General features: G+C 42.8%; 1 protein-coding gene across 1 annotated transcript in view; it reads right to left on the reverse strand.

Annotated features, from left to right (window-relative positions):
• Positions 1–25,317, reverse strand: part of SNTB2 (syntrophin beta 2) — a 110,233-nt gene extending 84,916 nt beyond the window's left edge. The window contains exon 1 of the mRNA XM_027846514.1: positions 24,744–25,317. Within this exon, the coding sequence (XP_027702315.1) occupies positions 24,744–25,317 (574 nt within the window). The remainder of the gene's footprint in view (positions 1–24,743) is intronic.
• Positions 25,318–25,721: the final 404 nt, after the last annotated feature.

Consider the following 25,721-nt stretch of genomic DNA (forward strand, 5'->3'; position numbering starts at 1 on the left):
TTTTGGTACATGAATATTTGAGGGAAACGCTGAAGAATGCAATAATGGGACCTCCCAAGGCATGAGTATGTAAATAATTTAGCCATATACAAATGATATATCAGTAATATAGTTCCTAAAATAAATAATCTTTATTCCTCTCCCACAACTGAATACAGGCCAACAGACAGACTAGCAATTTGAATTAAGTAGAGGGGTAATTTAATGCCAAGAAGATGTGGTGAACTGAAGAGTGGAAAAATACTTGCTTATGTCACAGGCTACCCAACTGAGACAGATTAACGAATGGGCCGATGTTGCCCATTTCCCTACCTTGGCAGGTCAACTGAAAAAAGAACTGGCTCTAGTTGGAGAATCGCTCATTTTAAATAAGTCTTAAGGATTCACACAGCCTAAGTCTGTAGTAGGTTCATTCAGACTGTAGGCAGAAAATATTAATTTAAGCCCTTTTCTAAAAGACAAAATAATCATTCAGTCCATGTACTGCCTCTGCCTCTGAAAGATTATCAGGTGTTTGCCGGCAATTCAAGCCCAGACTAAAATTTCTTCATCTCTAGAATAATGTGATCTGTGTGTGTGCATGTGTGTATATATGTGTGGGTGTGTGTGTGTGTGTGTGTGTGTGTGTGTGTGGACTCTACCCACTCCTAGATGTGTATGTATGCCTGTGTATATGCATAGGTTTATGTATACATGTAGACTTTACTGACTCTTATATGTGTGCCTGTGTATACGCATAGGTATATGTGTGTGTGTATATGCATAAGTATATGTGTGTGTATGTACACACAGACATACATATATGTCTATACATACACATGTCAGACTTTGCCCATGTCCAGGCCCATGCCTGTGTGTGTTTGTGTGTGTGTAGTCAAACTTCTTAAAATCCAAAGTCTCGACATTTTGGAGGGGTTTTTTTGAGTGCTAAAATTCAACCTATGAGACATGGACAAAGGTACTGATACCCTTCTCATGACCAGTGCAAAATTCCTGAGCACAACCAAAAGCATCACACTAGCAACCGTAACCAAATAACACACAAACCCCTCTTCTGTCTGTCCTCACTTCAACGAGAATGGGGGAGGGGTCCCTGATAATCATGGCCAATAATCATAATATAGCATTAAGGTTTACAAAGCACTTTACAAATATTATCTCATTTGATCCTCACAATACTTCCAGAGGATGGTGCTATTATCTTTATTTTATAGGTCGGGAAACTGAGGGAGCCCAAGGCTAAATGACTTGCCCAGAGTCACATAACTATTAAGTTCTGAGGTTGGATTTGAATTCAGGTCTTCCTGACTCCAAGTCCATCACCATCCACCCTGTCATCTAGCAACCAATACAACAGTCGGCATTCAACAAGCTTTCTACAAGTTTTAATTGATTCACTGTCCTGTTGTTTCAACTCTTTATGGCCCCACTCATGGTTTTCTTGGCGAAGATACTACAGTGGCTTGCCATGTCCTCCTCCAGCTCATCTTACAGATGAGAAAACTGAGGGAAACAGGGCTAAGTGACTTGCCCAGGGTCACACTGCTAGTAAGTGTCTGAGGATGGGTTTTAACTCAGGAAGATGAGTATTTCTGATTCCAGACCTGGCACTATCCATGGAGCCACTTCACCGCTCTATATTAATTGATACAGTTTACTTTTTTTTTTTAACTAATTGATGACTGAATTTTCGGTTAATTAGAAAGCTGACACAGGATCTTGGGGAAGAATTTGGAAAGGAATGGGAAAAGGTGAGGTAGCAAAAGGAAATGCCTAAGACTACTGAAAATAATGACTGTATATTGTCCATGAACATGATCTGTGTACAATAAGTGTGACAGCAATCACATGGATTACTTTAAGTTTCTATATGGGTAAGGAATTATATTTGCTCTATATTGTGTCATGTAGAGATCATTAATATCTACTTTGTTTCTCACTGCAACAATCAGAAGGGTGGAATGTTGGCAGAGAAATAAGACCCCAATGGAGACCCTCAGGACCCTGAACCCCAAGCCCAGGAATGGCAGGGCCCCCACACCACTGGCCCTGCTTCTTAGGCCAGCCCCTGCAGCTTTGATCCTAGGGAGCAAGCCCTGTGTGTGGAGATGTGACGGGGGAACCGGTTCTATGGGTGCTGGAGACCCTACTTCCCCAATAATCACTACTATTGACGACCAAGAAAAGAAAGCTGTCACCACCAAAATCCTTGGCACTGTCAACTGGCTCAAAATCAGAAATAGATGTGGCTTTATCAGTGGAAGTGATACTAAAGGAAGACACGCTACCATCTGCTTTGCCACTGCAAACAAAGTCAAGTCAACACGGATTTGTGCAGCATCTACTTTGTGCCAGGCACCGTGCTATACAAAGAAACAAACAAAAGCAAACCAGCCCCTGCCCCTCCAGGGGCTTACAATCTAATGGAGGAGAGGAAGCACAAACAACTAAGCACAAGAAAGAGAAAGACATGACAAAAATGGAGATAATCTCAGAGGGGAGGCACTATCATTGAAGAGAACCAGGAAAAACTTCTTACAGAAAGTAAGGTTTTGGCTAAGAAGTGAAGCAGAGAGGAAGAGGGAAAGAGCTCCAGGCCTGGGACAGGGCTGGGACAGTCAGTGAAAATGCAGGAATCAAGAGACAGAATATCTTGTACAAGGACCCTGTGGACTATGGGACCTTTCATCTGACTTGCACATCCTGGACATGTGAGGCATCCGTCATTAAAATGCAAGCTGCTAAGGGGCAGCTAAGTGTTGAAATGGATAAATCACCAGGCCTGGAGTCAAGAGGAGCTGAGTTCAAATGTGACCTCAGACACCTACCAGCTGTGTGATCCTGGGCAAGTCACTTAACCCCATCACCTCCCCATCCCGATCCCACCCCAAAAAAAGAACCTGAGCTCCTATCAGACAGGGCTGTCTGATTTTGTACGTGTACTCCCAGAGTTTAGCCCATGCTTAGCATACAATAAGTGCTTAAGAAATACTCATTCATTTATTAATTCATTCATTGCAGTTCTAAAATCCTGTGATCCTATAATGGCTATAAGCTGTGACTAGAGACTAGCTCTAGCCCTTGTTCAGGGTCCAAGCCTAAACTGGGGACCCCTGGGTTATTAACTCTCTAACAAACAAATCTATTTTGGTTACAGTCTACTTGAAATAGCAATGAACAAATTAATTCGACAGGTTGGGGATGGGAGATAATAGCAATGCCACAGATACGTTCATGACAGCAAAGAGTGAAACTTAAGGTGGAAGAAAAGTAAGGTGTCTATTAGAGAAATCTACATCAAAGACCTTTGTGACAGATGGTATATCAGTTATCTCTTCATGACTTTTTCCTTTCCCCCAGCTGCCACTGCCTTCCTCTCTCAGATTACCTCCTATCAACTCTACTGAGATCTCAAATGGACCTGGTTACTTACATGCTGCCTCCCCAATTTAACAATGATGAGTTTGCCGAGGACTATTTGGGCCTTATTTTGTATCCCCGACCCTCAGCACCATGCCTGGCACAGAGAAAGCCTTTAATTGGGCCCTCAATTTGGAAGCTACTCTCCCACCTCAACAAGCAAATTTGCTCACCAATTTGGTATTTTCAAACAACTTGGCCTAGCAACCTTTCTGCTCTGACTTGCAAGGTCTTAATACCTCTCTAGGACCCTATTTCCCTAAAGCCACCACCATAGAACTTGAACCAAAGCCCCAGACCTCCCAGAATTTTGTTTCCTTATCTAGGAGGGGTTGGGCTAGACCTGCCCTGGCCCAACTCTACAGTCTGGGTCTAAGAGGCTGTCAACCTACAAATGAGGAATTTACAGCAATTATTCAGATGTTTCCGTCTCCAAAATATTTAAAACGTGTATTTTTTCCCCCTTTTTTTAAACTTTTAGCTGAAGAAAAGCAGTAAGCAATAAACAGAGCTAAGAAGATTAACATTCCTTTCAGCTTCATTCACCATATTTAAGCCGAAGAGCCCAAGGAATTAGCAATTGTCCCTCCCCTCAAAAAACTCCCAAATGTACTCCTTTTATTAAAGAATTAATTTGTCTAAATGGATGAAATAAACATTTGGCTAAGCAATATTAAAGGATTTCCTACCTATGCCTTCATTCACATGCTCCTAGCTTACCTTCTTTCTGTTATTCATTGCCTATCTGTGTTACCGAAATTTAAAAAAATTAATCTCTTATAGGTACACAATATCCAGAAGCAAACAAGCCCAATATTCCAGTGTTTAATAAAACCAAAGATCCTAACTATTGGAGCAAGAACTCTCTATTCTACAAAAATTGTTGGGAAAACTGGAAAGTAATCTGGCAGAAACTAGATATAAACCAATATCTCACACCACATAACAAGCTCTGAATAGGTACATAACTTAGACCTCATTAACAAGTTAATGAAGCAAGTAAGAAATTACCTGTCAAATCTATACGGCAAGGGAAGAGATCGTGATCAGAAATGGAATGAATTATGGAAGGTAAAAGGGACAATTCTGATTACATAAAATTAAATAGTTTTTGTACAAACAATAGCAATGCTGCTAAAATTAGAAGAGAAACAGGTAAATAAGAGAAAATCTTTACAGCAAGTTTCTCTGACAAAAGTCTCATTTCTAAAACATATGGGGAGCACACTCAAATTTGTAAGAATAAGAACCATTCTCTGACGATAAATGGTCCAAGGATATGATACCAGCTGTGTGATCCTGGGCAAGTCACTTCAGCTCTGTTTGTCGCAGTTTCCTCATCTGTAAAATGTCAATAATAATAGCACTTACCTCACAGGATTGTCATGAGAATCAAATGAGGCAATAATTGCAAAGCACTTAGCACAATGTCTACTAGCACACAGCAAGCTCTAAATAAAAGTTAGTTATTATTACGATATAAACAAGAAGTTGGCAGAGGAAGTGTTCCAAGCTATCACTAGCCATTCAAAGAAAAGAAAAAAGCTTTAAATTAGTAATAATTAGAGAACTGCAAGTTAAAGTAACTTCGAGCTTCCCATTCAAACCCATCAGATTCAATCAATAAACATCTATTAAGCACTTACAACATGCTAGACATGGTGCTAAAGAGCTGGAAATACAAAAAGAAGTAACATAATCCTTGCCCTCAAGCAGTTTAAAATCCAATGGAGGAGAAAAGTAAACAAATATGTACAACTAAGTTAGATACAGGACAACCAGGGCTGAGAAATGCTTCCTGCAGAATACAGAATTTTCATTTAGGCAGCTGGGGGCTCAGTAGATAAAGCAGTGGCCCTGAAGTCAGGAAGACCCAAGTTCAAATCCTACCTCAGACACTTACTAGCAGTAAGGGCCCTGGGCAAGCCACTTAACCTTTATTTGCCTCATTCTCCTCATCTGTAAAATGGGGATAATAATAGCACCTACCTCCCAGGGTTGTTGTGAGGATCAAATGAGATAATAGTTGTAAAGCACTCAGTACAGTGCCTGGCACTGTATTTATATATAGTGTTTATATAAATGTTAGCTATTATTATTAGCTGGGACTTGAAGAAAGTCAGAGAAGTCATGAAAGATATGGGCAGGGGAGCAAAGGCATGGGGGACAACCACTGAAAATTGATGAAGTGAGTGTCTTTTTTGTTGAATAGCCAGGAGCCAATGTCACTGGACTGGTGAGTACTTGTTGGGAAATAGTGTGTAAGAAGACTGAAAATATAGGAGGGGGCTTTGAACACCAAACAGAAGATCTTTGTATTTGCTTCTGTTTAGAAATAAGGCGTCAGGGAGTCGCTAGACAGAGTTTATTGAGTAGGGGGTGGGTTCAGGGATGGGGTGACAGTCAGATGTATGCTTCAGGAAAATCACTGTGGTGGTTGAAAGGATGGATTGGAGTCAGGAGAGACTTCAGGCAGGAAATGACAAATGCCAGCAGTGTTGTGGGAAAACAAGTCCATTAATGCACTGTTGGTAGAACTGTGAATTAGTCCATCCTTCTGTAAAGCAATATGGTACCACTCCCAAAAAAGCTGCTCCTACTATATCTATATTCCCAAAGAGATCAAAGAAAAAGGACCCATATGTACAAAAATATTTATAGCAGCTCTTTTTGCTCTTTTTGTGGTGGAAAAGAATTGGCAGCTGAAGGGATGCCCATAAACTGGGGAATGGCTGGCTAAGTTATGGGGTGTGTGTGTGTGTGTGTGTGTGTGTGTGTGTGTGTCTGTATGTATATATATATGTGTGTGTGTGTGCATGCACATATATGTGTGTGAATAGAATACTATAACACTATAAAAATGAAAGGGATCACTTCAATGAAACCTGGGAAATCTTTTATTAACTGAAGCAGACTAAATTAAGCAGAACCAGGAGAACAATTAATATAGTAACAACATTGTAAAGATACACAACTTTGAAAGACTTAGGAACTCTGATCAACTACAATTCCAGAGGAATCATAAGGAAACACAGTACCCATCTTCTGACCTAAGTGATGGACTCAAGAGTACAAACTGAGGGAGAAAAAAAGAGTACAAACTGAGATTATCATTATTATTATTTTTTCAGACATGACCTATGTGGGAATTTGCTTTGCTTGACTATACGTGTTTGTTTTTCTTGGCATCTTGTTTTTCTTTCTTTCTCAATTGGGGGAGAGGGAGTGTGGGATGGAGAGAATGTGGATATGAAAATAAAATAAAATTTGATGACAGAAAAATTAATCTCTCACTTTTGAGCACCATTCTACGTTCAAAAGCATTTTTAAAAAAATCCATCCCCCTATAGATCAATGAGCAAAGGCTAGGAACACAGTCCATGCAAACTGGCAAGGGTGAAAAAAAAAAGCTGTCAAGAGTCAATGTTGGGAGGGATTATGGGAAGAAAGAGCAGATGCATTTACTGCTGATGGAGTTGTAAAGTGGTCCTATCATTCTGGATTTCAGCTGCTAGTTCTGCATGTGACTAAACTGGCCAGTCCTTTGACTCAGCAAATCTACTTCTGAACATATACTTCAACAAAGTTCAAGATAGAAACAAAGATCCAATATAGACCAAAATAGTCTTATATCACATTTTTTGTGGTAGCAAAGAAATGGAAATAAAGTATGTGCCCATTTACTGGAGAATAGGTAAAAAAAGCTATGAAATATGAATGCAATGAGGTACAATGGTATAGTACAAAAGGAAAAATATGAAGAATTCAGAGAAAGATAGGAAGATTTGTATGTACTAAAGCAGAGCAAAATGAGTAGAACCAAAACAATATGCATGAGGACCTACAATAGGGGTAGAGGACCTTAGGGCTCCAGGCCATGTGTGGCTCTCTTTGACTGAATCCGCACTGGAGCATCTAGAGGGCCACATGCGACGTCAAGGCCACAGATTCCCCACCCCTGACCTACAACAATGTCAGTTAAGAGATCACTAAAAGGAAATTGAGGTCTGAGCAATGGAAAAACCGATGAAGGCACCAGAGAAGATCATAAGGAAATATTCTTTTCCTCCCTGAGGCAGAGAAGCAGGGAACTACTAAGGCCAAGGTCAGACATGTTTTTACTTAATTGCTTTTCTTTGTCTAGAGGAAGGGTACAATCCTGAGGAGGTGGGATGCAAATAACTAGGCTATAAAGTCAAAATGCATCAATAAAATGTATTTTTAAAAATGATTGATTTTGCAATAAAAAGTAGCTAGCAAGCAATGGATGAAATTAATAGAGTTCTTAGGCCAGATGGTTGAAGTTATTATATCATTATCATTAATAAAACCTTTCATGGGAAAGCAGTATTTTAGCTAGAAAGTCCTACATTTAGTTCTGAAAGGAAACTAGCTGACTGCTGACTTGTCAGAGAATCTTCCTGCTGTCAGTGAAAGCTATGAATTTTATGTACGCAGTCTGACAAATTAACCACTAATCTAATAAATACTCCAGCTGTCATATTAAAAGTCCACTGCACCATACATAAAACATTCATATCATCATGCATCCTAAAAGCCAATTCAAAGGATAACTGCAAGATGGTAGTGTAGTAGTCCTTATTCAAGATGATTCCTAGAATATAAGTAATTTTTTCATTTAAAGAATAAAGCATCTGGGGGCAGCCAGGTGGCGCAGCGGATAGAGTTCCCACCTTAGAGTTAGGAGGACTTGAGTTCAAATGTGACCTCAGACATTTAACACTTACTAACTGTGTGACCCTGGGCAAGTCACTTAACCCTGATTGCCTCACCAAAAAAATAAAAATAAAAATAAAAATAAAGCATCATATAAACTTTCTCCTTATCATTGAATCAAAGCTATTTTTGAAGGGCGGCCCATTTCACTGTCTGCCAGTCCTAAGGGTAAGCTCTTTTGCCTAGCGTGCCTAGTCCTGACCTCTAGGAGGAAGAAGAACAAGTTTAATCCCAATTCCACAAGACAGTCTTTCAAAAACTTGCTGGCTACTTGGGAATCTCCTTTCCAACCCCAACGCCCTTAGTGCCTCCCATCTCTGTCCTCTCACTTCTCTTCTTCCCGCCCCCACCCCGTGGGCCTCTTAGACCTTAGAAATCTCCCTCCACAGACTCAGCCTCAGGAGCCCCCTCCTGAGGCAAGCTAGCGCACCCCTTCCTTCACCCCGAGGCCCCCTGAAATTACTTGGCACTTAACTCCAGCTTTATTTATTTGTGTATAGGTTATTTCCCTTTAGGGGAACATGGGCTCCTTGAAGAGAAGGACTGTTTCATTCCTATCTCTGCATGCTCATCTCCCAGTGAGATGCCCGGGATGGGGTGGCACTGATCAGACATGCTGAATGACCCGGATCACCTGCCAGTCATCCGGAGGCCCTTCGACCTCCTGGGTGCCCTCCTCTGGACACTCTCCAGCTGATCAACATCTTCGGTCCACACAGTCTGGATCTGAACACAGGACTCCATGGAGTCTGACTTGAGATGAGTACAGGGAGATGATTCTTCTCTCAGAGAAAACTAAGAACACCATGTTTTACGCCACGTTTTGCCGACACACGCACATACATGCAGTCTCCTGTTATCACGTAAGCCCTTTGACAAGGACCACAACTGTGTATGGTTCTTCTTTTCTTCAGCACTTAGCACAGTGCCCGGCACAAAGCAAAGGGATTAAGAGAAGCTCGTTGATTGATGGCCAGCAGGAATATTTCCAGTTTGTCTTTGAATCCCCAGTGCCCAGCCCAGTACCTACCACCTAGCAGGTCACTAACAATGCTGGCTGATTACGTGAGCATCAAAGCAGAACTTTAAATCAGAATACATTTGCAATATATAACGTACTACAACAGTGTAAAAGAATTTACGTGGCAAGATGACATCACAGTGGACAGAGTGCCAGGCCTGGAGTCAGGATGACCTGAGTTCAAATCCAGACTCATACACTTACTAGTTGTGTGACCCTGGACAAGTCACTTCACCCTGTTTGCCTCAGTTCCTCATCTGTAAAATGAGCTGGAGAAGGAAATGGCAAACCATTCCAGTATCTCTGCCAAGTGAAGACTAAAATACCTGAACAACAAAAGAATTTATAAGTATCTTTGAAGATGTTCTATGGCTTTTCCTTTGTGTCCCTTTTTAATTAGCTGTTAAACTAGGCCACTTGAGTAAGGATATGGTCTATAGGGATTATGTTTCCTGTTTCTTTCCTAGAGGGCAGAAGTAGGAACAATGGGTAGGAAGTTACAAAGAGGCCAACTCCAGCTTGATTAGCCAAGTCAAAAGCATTTATTAAGAGGTGCCAAGTTGCCAGGCACCACGTTAAGAGCAGAAGGAGAAAACATTCTAACAAGAGCTATTCCCAAGTGTAATGGGGCACCTCGGGAACTAGGAAGGGCCCCTCTCACTTGAAGGTCTTCAGGTACTGGTTAGAGAACCACTTGCTGGCTGTGTTAGAGGGGAAACTCTTTTGGTCAGACCTCGATTGGACTGGACAGTCACTCCTATCCAAGTCTGAAGTTCTGTGATTCTTTTGTTGTGTCCTCTCCAATATCCACCCCAACATTTAGCAGCTAGTATTCAACACATGAAGATGACTATCTGAACCTTATTACCTACCTAATTTCAATCTCTCCCTATCTGCCAGCTCTTTTCTCAACGATCACAAGCATGCCCAGATCTTTCCTCATCCTTAAAAAACCTTCACCTGACCCTACCTTCCTCTCCAGCTGCCATCCTATCTTCCCTCCCTTTCAAAACTCCTGGAAAAAAAGTCGTCTACAAAAATTGCCTCCACTTGATTTCTTCTCCTTATAAAATGAAACTGCTCTCTCTCAAGTTACCAGCAATTTCTTAACTTTTCAATGTGATAAACATTTATTAAGCACTGACTATGTGTTTGGCACTGTGCTGAATGCTGTGGGTACAAATAAGAAAAATAAAGACTGTACCTGCCCTCAAAGAGCTTACAGTCTAGTGAAGGAAGACAACACACGAAAGGAAGCTGGAAGGGAAGGGGTGGCGAGCGGACAACAGGGTCCAAGGTATCTTGTTCTGTGGAGTTGAACCCAAGTGGAGGTGCAGATGGAAACACAAATCCTCTGCACTTTCTCTGCCCTTATGCATTTGACTTTGCGGTATCTGAAGCCCAGCCTCACCCCTACCCCACACCTCTTCTCAAATGCTTGCTCCTTCTTCCATCTCCTTTGCTGGAGCACCACCCTAGTCCCAAAGCCTATTCCTGGGTGTACCTCAGCATTTTGTCTTGGGCCTTCTTCTCATCTGTCTGCCTCCTCACTGGTGTTCTCATTGTGGACCAAATCTATCCTATCCAACCCCAGCCTTCATCTAGAACTCCAGTCCCCTACCCCCCAAATTGCCTACTGAACATCTCTAAGTGCACATCCGGAGGCACCTCAAACTCAAGATGTGCAAAATGAGCAAATTCTCCCTCCTCCCAAAGCCCACCTCCTGCCCTCTTTCTAACTTGCCTCATTTTGTTGAGGGCACCATCACTTTCCCACTCAGCCACACTGGCAACCTCAGAGTCAGGCTCAGCTCCTCACCCTCCCTCAACCCCACTCAGTGGTCAAGTTTTGTCAATTTTACTTCCCCAATCTATCTGTCTCTCATTCATTCCCTTCTCTTCATTCACACAGACATCATCTCACTTCAGGCCCTCGTTAGCTTTCACCAGGATCACTACCAACTGCTTCCCAAGTGGTTCCCCTTCATCCAATCACCCCTTCTCAATTTATCTTCCACACCGCTGACAAACTGATACTCCTGAAGCACACATCTGACCGACCCTATCACCCCCTGCTCCAGAAGCTTCTGTGACCTCAACAATAAGCTCCTGTCTGTATTGTCTAGTTTTGCCCTTCACAATCCGGCTCCAACCCACTGTTCCAGGCTTTTTGTACACCTCCCTCTTTCACACACTCTTATGTTCCAAACAAATTGGCCTAATAAATACTATTATTAGCTACATGCTACATAAAAACACCTTTTTTCAAATATTTTCCCACTCGTAGATATTCACTTTGTATAAAGCTTGGAAGGGAGAAGTAGTAAGCAAAGACTTCTCACTTAACAGAACTTGCTGTGCATAACTTCCAAAATCTACATTAAGATGAAAGAAAGGTGTAGACAGAAATGCCCCAAATAAAATAACAAAAAATAAATTAGTGTAATACATATTCCGTAACTTAAGAATGTCATGTTCTGAAATATCCTAGCAATATAGTTGTAAAATTATCCCAGGCTTATGTGGAAATATAGCTCTGAACAAGTTCGATATGTTAAACCAGGGGTGGGGAACATGAGGCCTTGGGGCCACATGTTTATTTTTATTAAGGGGTCTTGTTCTGTGAAGTTCAGATTCAGTCAGAGGGCTACACCTGAGGACCTAGGGGGCCACTTGTGGTCAACGAGGCTCCAGGTTTTCCACCCCTGTGTTACCAAGCCTAAGATAACATTCAAGGAAGCTGGATATCACTCTTGCATTCCTGACTAACATCATTGTCCTCTCGTCAATTGTCAACCATCAGCACTTTTCATATACAGGATTATTGACCTAAATGGCATTTTTAACTAGAGGGCAAATTTCATGAAGGCATTACAAGTCCAGTTAGCACATCCCAAGGCATTTCCTCAGAGGCCACTCAGGGAAAAGTTTACCAGAGATAGGCATCGAGAAACTGAGGAAATATCTGGGCACATAACTGAAATCAACTTGATATGTTTCCGTAGATACAATATCCTGCATCTTTAGCTATATGTGATTCATCCATGTTCTCTCCTGGGAGAAGTCAAAGACATTTTCCATAAGCTCTCTGCCTGTGAATTAAGAAACTACAGTTTGGAGTCAAAGATACCGTAACCAAGGATTTGACCATCATATACACGATGACTACCAGTCTGCCTTTTCAATCACTGTCACTATCAGATAGACAGAGTTACACGTAGCCTGGGATTCCATCTCACAGTACATATATTATGATGAAACTGAAACGCATACAGGTTTTCTTATCCACTTCTCATTTTTATCAAGGGGAATCTTATGGCCCAGGTTAAAAACCTCAAAGGCATCATAGCTAATCTTTCACCCAGTCCAGGCCCTCATTAACTCATGCCTTGAAAATCTTAAAAGCACCATATAAATAAAGATCAGGTACTACTGGGCAGTGACTGTTTTTTTATAAGGCAGCTAGGCGGCACAGTGGATTCAGTTTTGGGTTTGAGGTCCCAAAGGTCTGAGTTCAAATCTAGCCTTAGCCACTAGCTGTCTGATCCTGGGCAAGTTGCTTAACCTCTCTCTGCCTCTGTTTCCTCAACTGTAAAACTAGGATGATGATAATAATAGCACCTACCTTCGAGAGTTGTGAGGGTCAAATAAGACATTTGTAAATCCCTTAGCACAGTTCCTGATACACAGTAGGCACTATATAAATGCTATCAATTATTGTCGCTGTTGTTTATCTGTGAACCCAAGACAATGCCTTATTAACAGGCAAAGCACCAGTACCGTTTTTTCCCAAAATATTCCTCACATCCTGACAAGTTTTCACTGCTTGATCAAAAACTTCAACAGCTTCCTACTAATAAAGCATCAAGTTCAAAGTGCCCTTCCTGGTGCTGAAGGCCCTTTGAAATCTGGCTGTTTCATACTGTGTCAGTCTAACATTGACACCTCCTGCCCTTCACTCAGGCCGCTTGGCTCCATGTCACACGAACTCCCACATCCACTTCTATTGTTCAACCTTGCCTGGAATCCCCTTCCCTTACTGAAATCCTGCCCATCTTGGTTTTTTTTTTTTTTCTGGTGATGTAATTGGGGTTACGTGACTTGCCCAGAGTCACGAAGCTAATTAAGTATTATGTGTCTGAGGCCGTATTTGAACTCAGGTCCTCCTGACTCCAGGGCTGGTGCTTGCCCCTCTTTTAAGACCTAAAATCAATCTCACCTTCTCCACAAAGCCTGGTCTGATGGCTACAGGCCACAGCCCTGAATTCCCTCCACAGATGTAGCCAGTACCACACACTTAAAAATTTAATGGTTTTTTCTCTTCAATTGGATTTTTTTTTTTTGCATCCCCCACAATGCCTAGCAAAGGAAGAACACATAATACCCAATAAACATACAGGAGATCTGGGTTTCAGTCCAAGCACTACCATGACCTTGGTTTATAGTGAGGACAGAGGCAGACCTGGGGTCAGGTTCTTACTTGTGACACTTACCACAACACTGAGCAATTCCTTAAACCTATCTGCAGGTCAGACAGCTCTCTGAGAGGTAGCTGCTCATATAAAGGATCTTCCCACAAGGGACCTCCCACACCCAGGAAATCAGAAGTACTTCACCCTGACTTGACCTTGGGCCTGGCTTTCCGTATCCTTAAATGAGGACCTCACCTCCTTAACTGAAAAAAGAAAAGCCACCTATTCAATTAATCAATGAAGAAGGTTTAACTCCTCACTAAGTGCCTTCTAGGCACTGGAGCCTGGGCATAGCTAAACAACCACCACCGAGCCCATGATAACTACATAACAGCAACTTTATGAGGTGAAAAGAACACCCAACTCCCATCTTCCCCGTTTTCCTACAAACAGAACAACCATCTCACTTAAGACACCAATTTTTGGGAAAACCACAGGCTTTAGTTGCAGAAGAGATCTTATGAGATCATCTAGGCCAATACTTTCATTTTACAGACAAGGAAACTGAGGCCCAGATAGGATGAGGGGTTTGCCCAAGAGACCAGAGGTGACATTCAAACCTAGACCTTCTACCTCTGAATCCTTTGCTCCTCCCCCCTCACCAAAGGCAGGCACAGCAGGGTAGCCCAGGGGATAGAGACCTACTCATCATGGGACCTTGAGAAAGACCCTTACTTCAGTTTCCCCATCTGTAAAATGGGGATAATAAAAGCACCTACCACACAGGGTTGTCGTGAGGATTAAACGAAATAATATTTGCAAATCTTGAAGTGCTATATAAATACTGGCTATTATTATTAGAAAAGCTAAATTTAAAAAAAAATTATAAAAACATCCCTGTTAATCTATTTTAGGGTTATAATTTCTGCAGAAAAATTACATAAATGCAAAAGGCTAATAATATTGTTATTAATTTTTAGAATTGGACCTTTGTAAAATATTTAAATGATATAACCTTATCACATAAATCTAAATTAAAACTTTTTTTGATTTATGAACTCATCCTAGATGAAGTGGAAAAAATGTGGTGGTTTAGCAGGCCAAATCACCTTCTTTGATTTTGCAGTCTAGTAACTTCAGCAATATTTGCCCACAACCAAACAGAAATAAAACAACACTACAATACAGGTTCTGCTCATCCTGGGGCACTCTATTTGTATAGATCAATCAACATTAGTCGAAAAAATGATTGTTTTGGTGTCCAGTGTAGCTATGATCAAGATAGGCTTTTTTTTTTCCCCCTGAGGCAATCGGGGTTAAGTAACTTGCCCAGGGTCACATAGCTAATAAGTGTCAGGTGTCCGGGGCCAGCTAAGCGGTAAAGTGGATAAAGCACTGGCCCTGGATTCAGGAGGACCTGAGTTCAAATTCGGCCTCAGACACATAACACTTACTAGCTGCATGACCCTGGGCAAGTCACTTAACCCCATTGCCTACGCAAATTAAAAAAACAAAAAAGTGTCAAGTGTCTGAGGCCTAATTTGAACTCAGATCCTCCTGACTCCAAGGCCGGAGCTCTATCCACTTCACCACCTAGCTGCCCCACAAAATAGGCTTTTGTGGCTGAAGTGGGAATGAAGCACCAAGGAGTTTGGGTTAACTGCCACTTTCTCCAATTCAGGTACCTTCTCCCTTTTTTCTTATTTACTAATTGGTTCAGAAATTCTCCTACACTACAACCAAGCTGGTGCTCCTGTCCTGCATTCCCAACGTAATTTTTCCATCTTCTTCTTTGATGTCTCTTTCCTCATCTCAATACTTAGCATGTGAAGCCTTTAACTTCCCAGTGAGTGTGAATTTATATTCCCTCCTGGGAACATTATCATTGATACTGAGGCCTGTAAACATAGACTAATTTTTAAAAATAACTTTTGTTTACAACCCTTCTCCAGAAGTAGCTGAAATGGCTTTTCTTTTGTATTGATAGGAATGTGAATTATAGATGTAAATGTCTATTTGATGTTGTTCTGTAACCATCTGTTGGATGTTTAGTTTCGGTGCTTTTTATTTGAGAATTACAAGGTATCCAGGTAGTAGATCAGAAAACCTTATGGGGCTGATATAGTTAAGTCAGTCGAAACTGCCTTAACAGTAGACTTATCTTAACAGTTTCAGGCATGGGGCAGCTAGGTGGAGCAGTGGATAGAACGCTGGGCCTGGAATCAGGAACTCATCTTCCACTCAGGACAAGTCACTTGACCCTGTTTGCCTCAGTTTCCTCATCTGTAAAATGAGCTGGAGAAGGACCACTCCAGTATCTCCGTCAAGAAAACCCCAAAATGGGATCACAGAGAGTTGGAGACGACTGGACAACATTCATTCACCTTAAACAGTAGAACACAAAATGATCAGGGAAGGTCAAAGCACATTGTGCAAATAAACACGGGTATAAAATAGTCTGGTTAAGGATTCCTCTATGGCCAAAAACATCATTACTTTGAGGTGATGCTGGAAAAATCACTTCTCATCCAAAATCTTAATTACTTATTTTGGAATAAATAGGCCTATTAGTCATCCCCTGCATTATGCCGCCCTGATTAGTAATGTTTTTTGTGATATTGATAGTTAATATATTACGCCATGTTGGTAAAACCCCAACGTAATGTTAATCAGCCAATCATCTATTTGAAACTCTTAAACCACTAAAGGCCCCTCTGATTTTTATTTGTTCGTTTGGTTTTGTTGTTGTTGTTGTTGTTTTTTTTTTACAAATACCATATTTTCAAAGGATCATTTTGGTATCGGAGATCTGAATCCCAACCAGGCCACTAGCTCTCTGGGCCTCAGCTGCTTCATGTGTAAAATGAAAAGCCTAGGAAGATTCTCCAGGAAACCTTTCAGCTCTAAACCTACAGTCTCACGAATAATGTTAAGGTAGGTGTATGCTGGTATAAAACTATTATCAATTCTATTGAAGGCAATATAGGTTAGTGATTTGGAGAGATGACTCAAGAGGAAATTTGAGCTCAATTTTATCAGCAGCTTGCTCGGTGACCTTGTACAAGCCACTTCATTTTTCAACCAAATGTGCTCATTTTGGAATGTAAAGTGTATTATTCTATGACTCTAGCCCTAGTTCTAACATTCATTCAACAAACGTCGTGTTGTTTGTTCAGTAGCATGTGACTCCTTGACCCCATTTGGGATTTTCTTTGCAAAGACACTGCAATGGTTTGTCATTCCTTCTCCAGCTCATTTTACAGATAAGGAAACTGAGGCAGGCAGGGTGAAGTGACTTGTCCAAGGTCACACAGCTAGTGTGTGTCTGAGGTTAAATATGAACTCAGATCTTCCTGACTCCAGGCCCAATGCTCTATCCACCACACCACCTAGCTGCCCTAAACACTAAATATTAGATAAAACACAAAAAACAGACAGTGTCTTGGTTAATTCTCTCTCTTTCTCACAAAGAGCTAAAATCAGGGGATACACTTTGGTTTACAGTTCCCCGATTTTAACTACAGGAAAACAGATAACTATAAATTTTCCATAGGAGTGGGACAGGAGAATGAGTGGTGATGGAAGGGAGAGTGTTTGAAATTATGTAACTACCCTAGCAGAATTCATCAATATGTTGTCATTGGGGGGCAATATTTTTCAAACTTTGAAAAATCTGATGTATGTTTGACACAGTGATACCACTACTAGGCATACACCCCAAAAAGATAGGAGGGAAAAGACCCAAACATACAAAAATATCCATAGCAGCTCCAGTGCCCACAAATTAGGGAATGGTTGAATAAATTATGGTCTGTGAATATAATGGAATATTGTCGCACTATAAGAAATGACAGGAGGGAAGGATTCAAAGAAATCTGGGAGGACTCACCTAACTGGATACAGAGTAAAGCAAAAAGAACCAGAACAATTCACACAATGAGCACAAGGGCTGTAAGGAAAAACAACTTGGTAGGACTGAATAATAATTATTAATGCAATGGCCCAGCACACCTCCAGGGGAACAATGATGAGACAGAGAGGTGATGGACTGAAGGTGTAGAATGAGACATCTGTTTGCAGACATAGCTTTGCTCCACTACACTTTGTAACAAGGGAGGTTAAAAAAAATTGGGAAGCTGAGGGAAGGTGACTAGTGATAGTGAAAGAAAAGAAAGAAAAGCGTCAATGAAGCATTTTTTGAAATGCACAAAAGAGACCATCAGGAAATTCAGAAGGGACTGGACAAGCTAGCAGGGCAGCTTAGAAACTAACTCTCAGGCAACTGTAGAGATTCATAATTTTATCCACAATCCTTTTTCCCATGAATATGGAAATATTCATGTCTGTCAAGTTCTGAATAATATAAAAAAATTTAAAACAAAAACAAAAGGATGATGTCTGAAGGGTACAATTCGAAAATTTCAGGGCCATGGAAAAAACTCCTTTTTCTTACTGGGATGAGACAGCTGTTCTCGAGTTGAACACCTTTGGGCTGCCTCAAAGTTTCCAAGTATCTTAACATATTCACACATATTCCCCACATCTCAAATCATAAAAGTCTCTTGTCTTATTTTACTGATGTTTTTGTTTACAAAGCCAGAGAGCTAAAATTACAAAAAGCTTCATATGATACATAGCTAAATGGTAGTAAATAGATACTTATCATTGCAGAGCTAAAAAGCCTTCTTCGTAGCAACGCGTATGTCACACAGGGTGAGCTAAGCCATTTTGTGTGACATTTGCTCCATGCGCTGTAACCAAGTTCAGTGATCTTAAGCTTTCTTGATTGTACACCTCATCCCGAAAAATTTTCAAGCATATCCGTCCAATGTGAATATTTACTGGTTTATACATTTCATAAATGTACTATATTATACTGCTATATTGTACTACTTACCATACTATAATACTAATACTTGTGCACATTATAAAACTTATGCAAAAATATAAATTTTTAAAGAATGAAATAAAGATGAAATAATATTTCATGTTGTAGTCAACAGGGAGCCAGTGGAGTTTAGAAGGTGAGTGACTTGGTCAAACCTGTTTTAAGAAAATCACTTTGGTAGCTCTATGGATTGGAGAAGGAAGGGAAGTGAGGCAAGGAGAAAACTCAGGAGGCTACTTGGGGATAGCTCAGGTGAGAGGTGATGGGGGTCTGAACTAGGATGGCAGCTGTAGGAGTAGAAGGAGGAAGGGTGTGAGAGATGCGGAGGTAAAAATGAGAAGGGGCAGCTAGGTGGCGCAATGGATAGAGCACCGTCCCTGGCATCAGGAGGACCAGAGTTCAAATCCGATCTCAGACCAGAGACTTGACACTTACTAGCTGTGTGACCCTGGGGAAGTCACTTAACCCCGATTGCCTCATGCAAAAGAAAAAGAAAATGACAAGACTTGGCTTATGTGGATGGAGGGAGAGTTAGGATTTAAAAAGGGTACCAAGGCTGCACCAAGGATGACAATGTGGGTGAACAGCTTAGCAAGTGCTTTTGAAGCTCAGAAAAGGAGTGGGTTTGGGCAGAACCCAACTCATCCATGCCTGCTCATCCTGGCCTAATCACCCAAAATGAAATAGATCAGAGCCTGCCCTCTGAGGCACACCTGCTAACGGCCACTCGGTCAGCTGGCAGAACGAGGGTGGGTACAGGGAGGCAAGTGGGGAACTTCCCCAGTGACGCCTGCTGCTCTGGACACCCAGAAACGTTTTTACTACCCCGAGAGGCTGATACCCAGGGCAGAAAGATGAGAAGTTGGGAACATGCATAGCAAACGGAAGGGGGAAAGAGTGAGGGAGTGCTGGAGGGCACGGGTGGGTTGATGTGTTGGAAACTAGTCCCACAAATGGCAATAAGGAGAGGGTGGGGCTTGACAACACACCCTTGGGAGTCAGGCCACGACCCCCTTGGTGGGCCCTAGCCTCCAATTTGGTCTGTTGGACCTGGAATCAAGAAGTCTTGGGTTCAAATCTCATCCCTAAAACCAGAGGCAATTTACTTAATTTCTCTGAAACTCAATTTTTACCTACCTTATCCAGCTGCAGTGAGATCAAATAATACAAAGTCTTTGCAAACTTTTTTTCTTTGAAATAGTATTTTATTTTTTCAAATTGCACATAAAGACAATTTTAAACATTAATTTTTAATAAAATTTTGAGTTCCAAATTTTCTCCCTCCTTCCCTCCTCTCACTCCTTTCTAAGAGGGTAAGTAATTTAACGTAAGTTATATATGTTCTCTGCAAACTTTCAAGTGCTATATGTTAGTTACTTTTATTACCAGCGTTACTGATGATATTGACTGCAAACTTCAAACTACCTCGAATAGTTTGGAGGCTTTGACAGTCTGCAATAGCGACCACTGAATACCGCACAAGTCATACATGAATATAATGGCAGATTCCATATGTTGAGCCACAATTCCGAGTCTCCTCTGATTGGAGGGTTTTAAAGGCCGTGTCTCTCCTTAAAGAGGATTAAGGAGGGTTCCTAAGCCAATCATTTCTCCATTTCCCACCTGGCTGCACTCCTCTGGACTTCCTGATCACCCCTAGGGAACCAGGTACCTTCCCCAGACCCCTCAGCTTCTCAGTGTGTTGTCTGTCTTCCACCGTTTGATTGTAAGCCCCTTGAGGGCGGGAACTACCTTTCCTTTTGGTTTTTGTATCGCCAGCACTTCCCATAGTCAGTGCCCAGTACATGGTAGATACTTAAGAAGCACGCATTGACTGAGTGATTAGTTACACATTACTCTCCTTCAAATTCTCTATAGTTCAGCCACACTGACTTGCTGGTTATTACCTCTCTTTGACATGCCATCTCCCATCTCCTGGCCTTTGAAAGGCTGTTCCCTTACCTGTAAGGGACTCCTTCACTTCCACCTCACAAAATCTCTAGCTTCCTTCAAGGCTCAGTTCAAGTGCTAGATCCTACATGAAGCCCTTCCCCAGCTGCTACTGCTTGCACCCCACAAAATCAGGGATCTATCTACAAATGCTTTTTCTTTCAAGAGGTGAGCTCCTTGAGATCAGGAACTACTTTGTGGACTCTGTAGTCCTAACACATAGCAGAGCATCTTACACAGTAGGTATTTAATAAATGCTTGGTGTCTATAAGAGCTTTGACGGCATATTAACATAAATTCACTAGGAAACAAAAACTTTGCCTGAGCCGCACAAAAAAATTATTTTACTCCGTTTATTAACACTAAAGTAAATAGTTCTCTAATTCCACCAGTATACACACACACACACACACATATTTTTTAAGAAAAGGATTAGCTGGGGTGAGGAAGAATCTGCAGCCTCTAGGTCCTTTGATTCGAAGGGCTGCACTTGAGGATCTAGAGGGCCACATCCTGATTAGCCCAAAATTGAGATCACATGATTTCATAAGAAAGGCATGTTATGTGATTTACTTACACCAAAGGGCCCTTTTCCAAATAAGCGCAATCAAATCTGGGAACAATCGAAAACGCCGTCGCCAGAGTTACCTCTAACTTTTAGTTTGTTGGCTGTCTCTCTCCCCTTTGTCTTTTTGTTCCTACAATTCTTTTATCTAGAATGCTCTCCTGACCCACCTCTGTCTTATTTATCCACCACTTCTTTGAGATCTGACTCGAGATTCATCTCTCCCAAGCACCCTTCCTTGAATGATTATCCTCAAACTCCTATGATCATTCTACAGGTTGTTTTTCCCTCAGTACCTATAACTACAGCTGGCGAAAAGTAATCCTGCATTTTTTTTTTGCCCTTGGAGAAAAAGAATACAAATACATAAAATACCAACTAGATTATAAGCAAATACTTTACTTCTTTTTCATTGGCCATAGTACAAAGCTGGCACCCAAGAAATACCGAATGACTTGAATGAAATCAGTAAGTGAAATAAAAATAAGCTCAACTCAAGTGCCAACCCCTACATGAGACCTTCCTTGATCCCCACTCCCAGTTGTTAGTGCCACACCCCCCAAAATTATTTGTCTTTAAATATCTGTGAAGATGTTTTCTTCACAGAGACAGAGGGTAGAAGCTTTTTTTCCTCTGACTCTCCAGCATCCAGTACAGTGTGCATTCAGTAGGTGCTTGATAAATGCTTGTTGAATCAATTAATAAAAAGATTAACTCAAAAATTTCTAAATAAGGTGATTTGCTTCATTAAAATCACCATTAAAATCACTTCTACACACTGCCCCCCCCCCCCCCCCCGCCTTGAAAGCAGGGGTTGTTAACCTTTTTTGTGTCAAGGATTCCATTGGCAGTCTGGCAATCCATGGATTCCTTTGGAGAATGTTTTTAAATGCATAAAATAAAAAATATAAGTTTATGGAGAAAATTAATTATCCTAGAATAAAGATGTATTTTTTCCCATCCAAGTTCACAAAACTATTAAAAATCTATCCACGGACCCCCTTAGAAATCCCTATTTAATGAATCATTCCACTTCTTCCTTGTTTTCGAAGCATGCCAGATTTTTTTTTTCAGTCTAGCCCTGTGATTTCATCTAGTTTGGGGGAGGTCCAGGTATGAAAATTCTCTCCACCTATGCAAATCTGCAATTCATCTGTAACAAATCTTGAACTGCAGAGAAGTTAAACAACTTGCTCTCAATTATACAACTAGTTTGTGTCAGAGGAATGACTTGAACCCAGGTGTTCCTCACTCCAACACAGGCCTTCTATTTTCTTTGAATGCTGCTTCTGAATTCCAGATAAAATGTTATCACCCTAATGCTGTAAGAAAGACAATCTCAGGATCAGAAGGTCATTTAATCTAATCCATGACTGAATCAGGATACCCTCCACTTCAAGACCACTAGTGAAAGGAAATCTACATTCTAAGTCCACTTTGGACCATTAGAATTATTAGGAAGTTTTCCTTTACATTGAGCCTAAATCTGTCTCTCTATATGTTCTACCCACTTCTTATTCTACTTTCTGAGGATAAATGGAATAAGTCTAATTCTTCTTCCATATGAGAGAACTTCAAGTACTTACAAAGATATGTCACCATCTCTTTTTTTTCTTTCAAAAGATCCTGTAGGGGTCAGGTAGGTGGCTCAGATAGAGCCCTGGACTTGGAATTAGGAGGACCTGAGTTCAAATCCGACCTCGGACCAAACACTTGACACTTACTAGCTATGTGACCCTGGGCAAGTCACTTAACCCCAACTGCCTTTAAAAAAAAAAAAAAAAGATCCTCTGAAGGTAAGCTCTCAAGGCCCCTGACCTTATTAGTGGCATTTCTCTGGTTGCTCTCCAGTTTGTCAATAAATATAGTCTTTCCTAAAATGTGATAGCCAAAACTGATCACAATACTCTAAATGACATCTGAGCAGAACAGGGTAGATAGTCAGACTCCCATTTTCTGGACACTATACTCCTCTTGACATACTAAACCACATGCTATGTTGCACTGCTGACTCACTTTGAACTTCTTAAGCATTACTTTCACAAGTTTTATGCAGAGTCTACTATTCATTTGGTTACATTGTCACTATGTTTATATGACACTGTCCATCAAATATAAATTAACAACAATTAATGTATGTACATAATGAATAAGGATAAGGATTAAACATATATGTGGTTTCATTGTTTTAAAAAACTTCCAGTGACTAACGTCCTCTACTAGGGCAGGTCAGCAGCTTCTTCGTAATTTACTGTCTTTAAAGAGCTCCTAGAGCACTGAGAAGTTAAGTCACATCGCATCTGTGTCAGAGGTTAGATTTGAACCCATTTTTTCCAGGTTTAGGGGGCCAACTCTCTATCCACTAGTAAAGGCCGCCTCTTCTAAGTAATAAGTACAGTTAAAAAGGTGTAATTTTGAACTTTCCAGTGTACCATTCTATTTCATTTTTCTATTTTTAGTTTCTAGTTTTAAAAGTCTTTTAAAAAGCAAGCCTGAGATTGGCACCAGACTTTTGTAAACTAAACAAAAGGGGCAAAACTCTTATCTTGGCAATAACTCAAACTTCAAACTAGGTGTGCCTTCATTGTAAACTAAGGCTCATTAACTAAACTTGCCTTTTCAGTCTTCTACCTTCAATGAAGAGCTAAGATCTTGTTGGGTTATTGTTGAAAGTCAATGATGGGTTAAATTCCCATAAATTAATCAGAATTTTGGTGGTATGCCCAAATCTACAGCAGGCGTGCGTTTTTTAAAAACCCATCTAGGGAAGTGAGGAGTAAAAAAAGAAGGAGGCGGCGGCGGCAGTCTGGTACTTCTCCAGTTAAATCCAATAGGTGTCATGCAGGGAGACTGCCAAGCCTTAACAAATAATGAAAAAGTATCCCATGGAAACATTTAGAAGTTCCCGTCTTGCCCCAAATAAATCTGAATTAAACCTTTCAGGGATGTAAACTATTTCGGCTGTCGCTGAAATTTTCCAGCAAGAGTCATCGGGGTTTCCCAAGATGCCAAGCTGGTGACCAGAAACCTACTTTACTAGGTAGAGGAGAATCCTGCCTTGGTATGAGTTCCAGGGGACACAAGCAAAACAAAGTCATGAACACTGTGGGCGGAGGGGGTCGAAGCCAATTGCTGCACCGGCGTCAGCTCCCCCGGTCCCTCGCCAAAGCCTGTGCTAGCCTCACCACTTCCCCAGTCCCCACTCACTCTCCAGCAGGACCTCCTTGTCGCCTTGTCCAGCGCGGCTTGTCTCAGTCCCATCCTCCTCTTGCAAAGCCTGTGCTCGCCTCCCCCCGGTTCCAACTCACTCTCCAGCAGCACCTCCCTGTCCGCTCGCTTCAGGACGGCTCACGCCGTCCTGTCCCGTCCTTCGCCAAAGCCGGCGCTCACCTCCCCCAGTCCTCACTCACCGTAGAGCAGCACCTCCAGGCCAGCTCGCTTCAGCGCGTCCCCCTCCCCCCAGTCAAAGCCTGCGCTCGCCTCCCCCAGGTCCCCACTCACTCTCCAGCAGCACCTCCCTGCCTGCCGACTCCCCAGGTCTTGCCCCAGTCCCTCGTCAAAGCCCGTGCTCACCTCCCTCCCACCCCCCCGCCCCCGGTCTCCACTCTCGCTTCAGCACCCAGTCTTGTCCCATATCCCTGGCCAAAGCCCGTGCTCGTCTCCCCCGGGTCTCCACTCTCGCTCCGGAACCAAGTCTTGTCCCACATCCCTGGCCAAAGCCCGTGCTCGCCTGCCCCCGTCCCCACTCACCCTCCAGCAGCACCTCCTTGCCGGCTCGCTTCAGCGCCTGCACGGCCTGGTCATGGGTGGCCTGGCGCAGGTCGGTGCCGTTCACCGACAGGATGGCGTCGCCCAGCCGCAGCGCCCGGCTCTGGTCGGCCGCCAGCCCGGGGAAGATCTTGGAGATGAGGATCGGCATCCGGTTCTCGCGGCCGCCCTTGATGCTGATGCCCAGGCCGCCCGCCTCCTGCTTCACCACCAGCACGCGCCGCACGGGAGGGGAGCCCCCGGCCGCGGCCGCGGCCCCGGGCGGGCTGGGCGGGCCCAGGCCGCGGCTCGGGCTGCCGGGCAACGAGTCCCCGCCGCTGCCGCCGCCGCCGCCGCCGTTGGGGAGGCCGTTGAAGGCGGCCAGCACCGGCCCCAGCGGAGGGTCCGTCTCGGCCGCCGCGTCCCCGGTCAGGCTCAGGCTCTCGCCGCTCAGCTCGGCCACCACCCGCACCCAGCGCTCCCGCAGCAGCAGCTCCACCAGCCCCGCTTTGGTGGCCCTCGTCCACACCGCCATGGCCGGCCCGGGTCCCGCCACCGCCGCCGAGGCCAGGCTCATTCCCGACCGGGAGTCCCGGCGCTTCCCCCTTCCCGCCTGCGGGGGGTGAGGCCCCGCCCCCAGCCCCGAGAATCCATTATTCATGAGCGGCCCCGCCCACTCCTCCTTTCACCGCGGGGGCGGGGCCGCTTCCGGGAAGGGGGGGGGCGGCGGCTGGCTCTGTCCGCTCACAGCTGGGAGGGCGCTTAGAGCGAGAGAGTCAGGGCTGGGGCGGCTTGGAACAGAGTGTCAGAGCTGGCAGCTTAGAAGGCAGAATGTCAGGGTCAGGACGGAGCTTAGAACATGTACTGTCAGACCTGGGAAGGAGCTCAGAACGCAGAGTCAGAGTTGGGACAGAGCTTAGAACATGGACTATAAGACCTGGGGAGGAGCTTAGAACACAGAGTCAGAGTTGGGACAGAACT

This window comes from Vombatus ursinus, unplaced genomic scaffold (assembly GCF_900497805.2).
Source record: "Vombatus ursinus unplaced genomic scaffold, bare-nosed wombat genome assembly UNPS02005286.1, whole genome shotgun sequence".
NCBI classification, from domain to species: Eukaryota; Metazoa; Chordata; class Mammalia; order Diprotodontia; family Vombatidae; genus Vombatus; species Vombatus ursinus.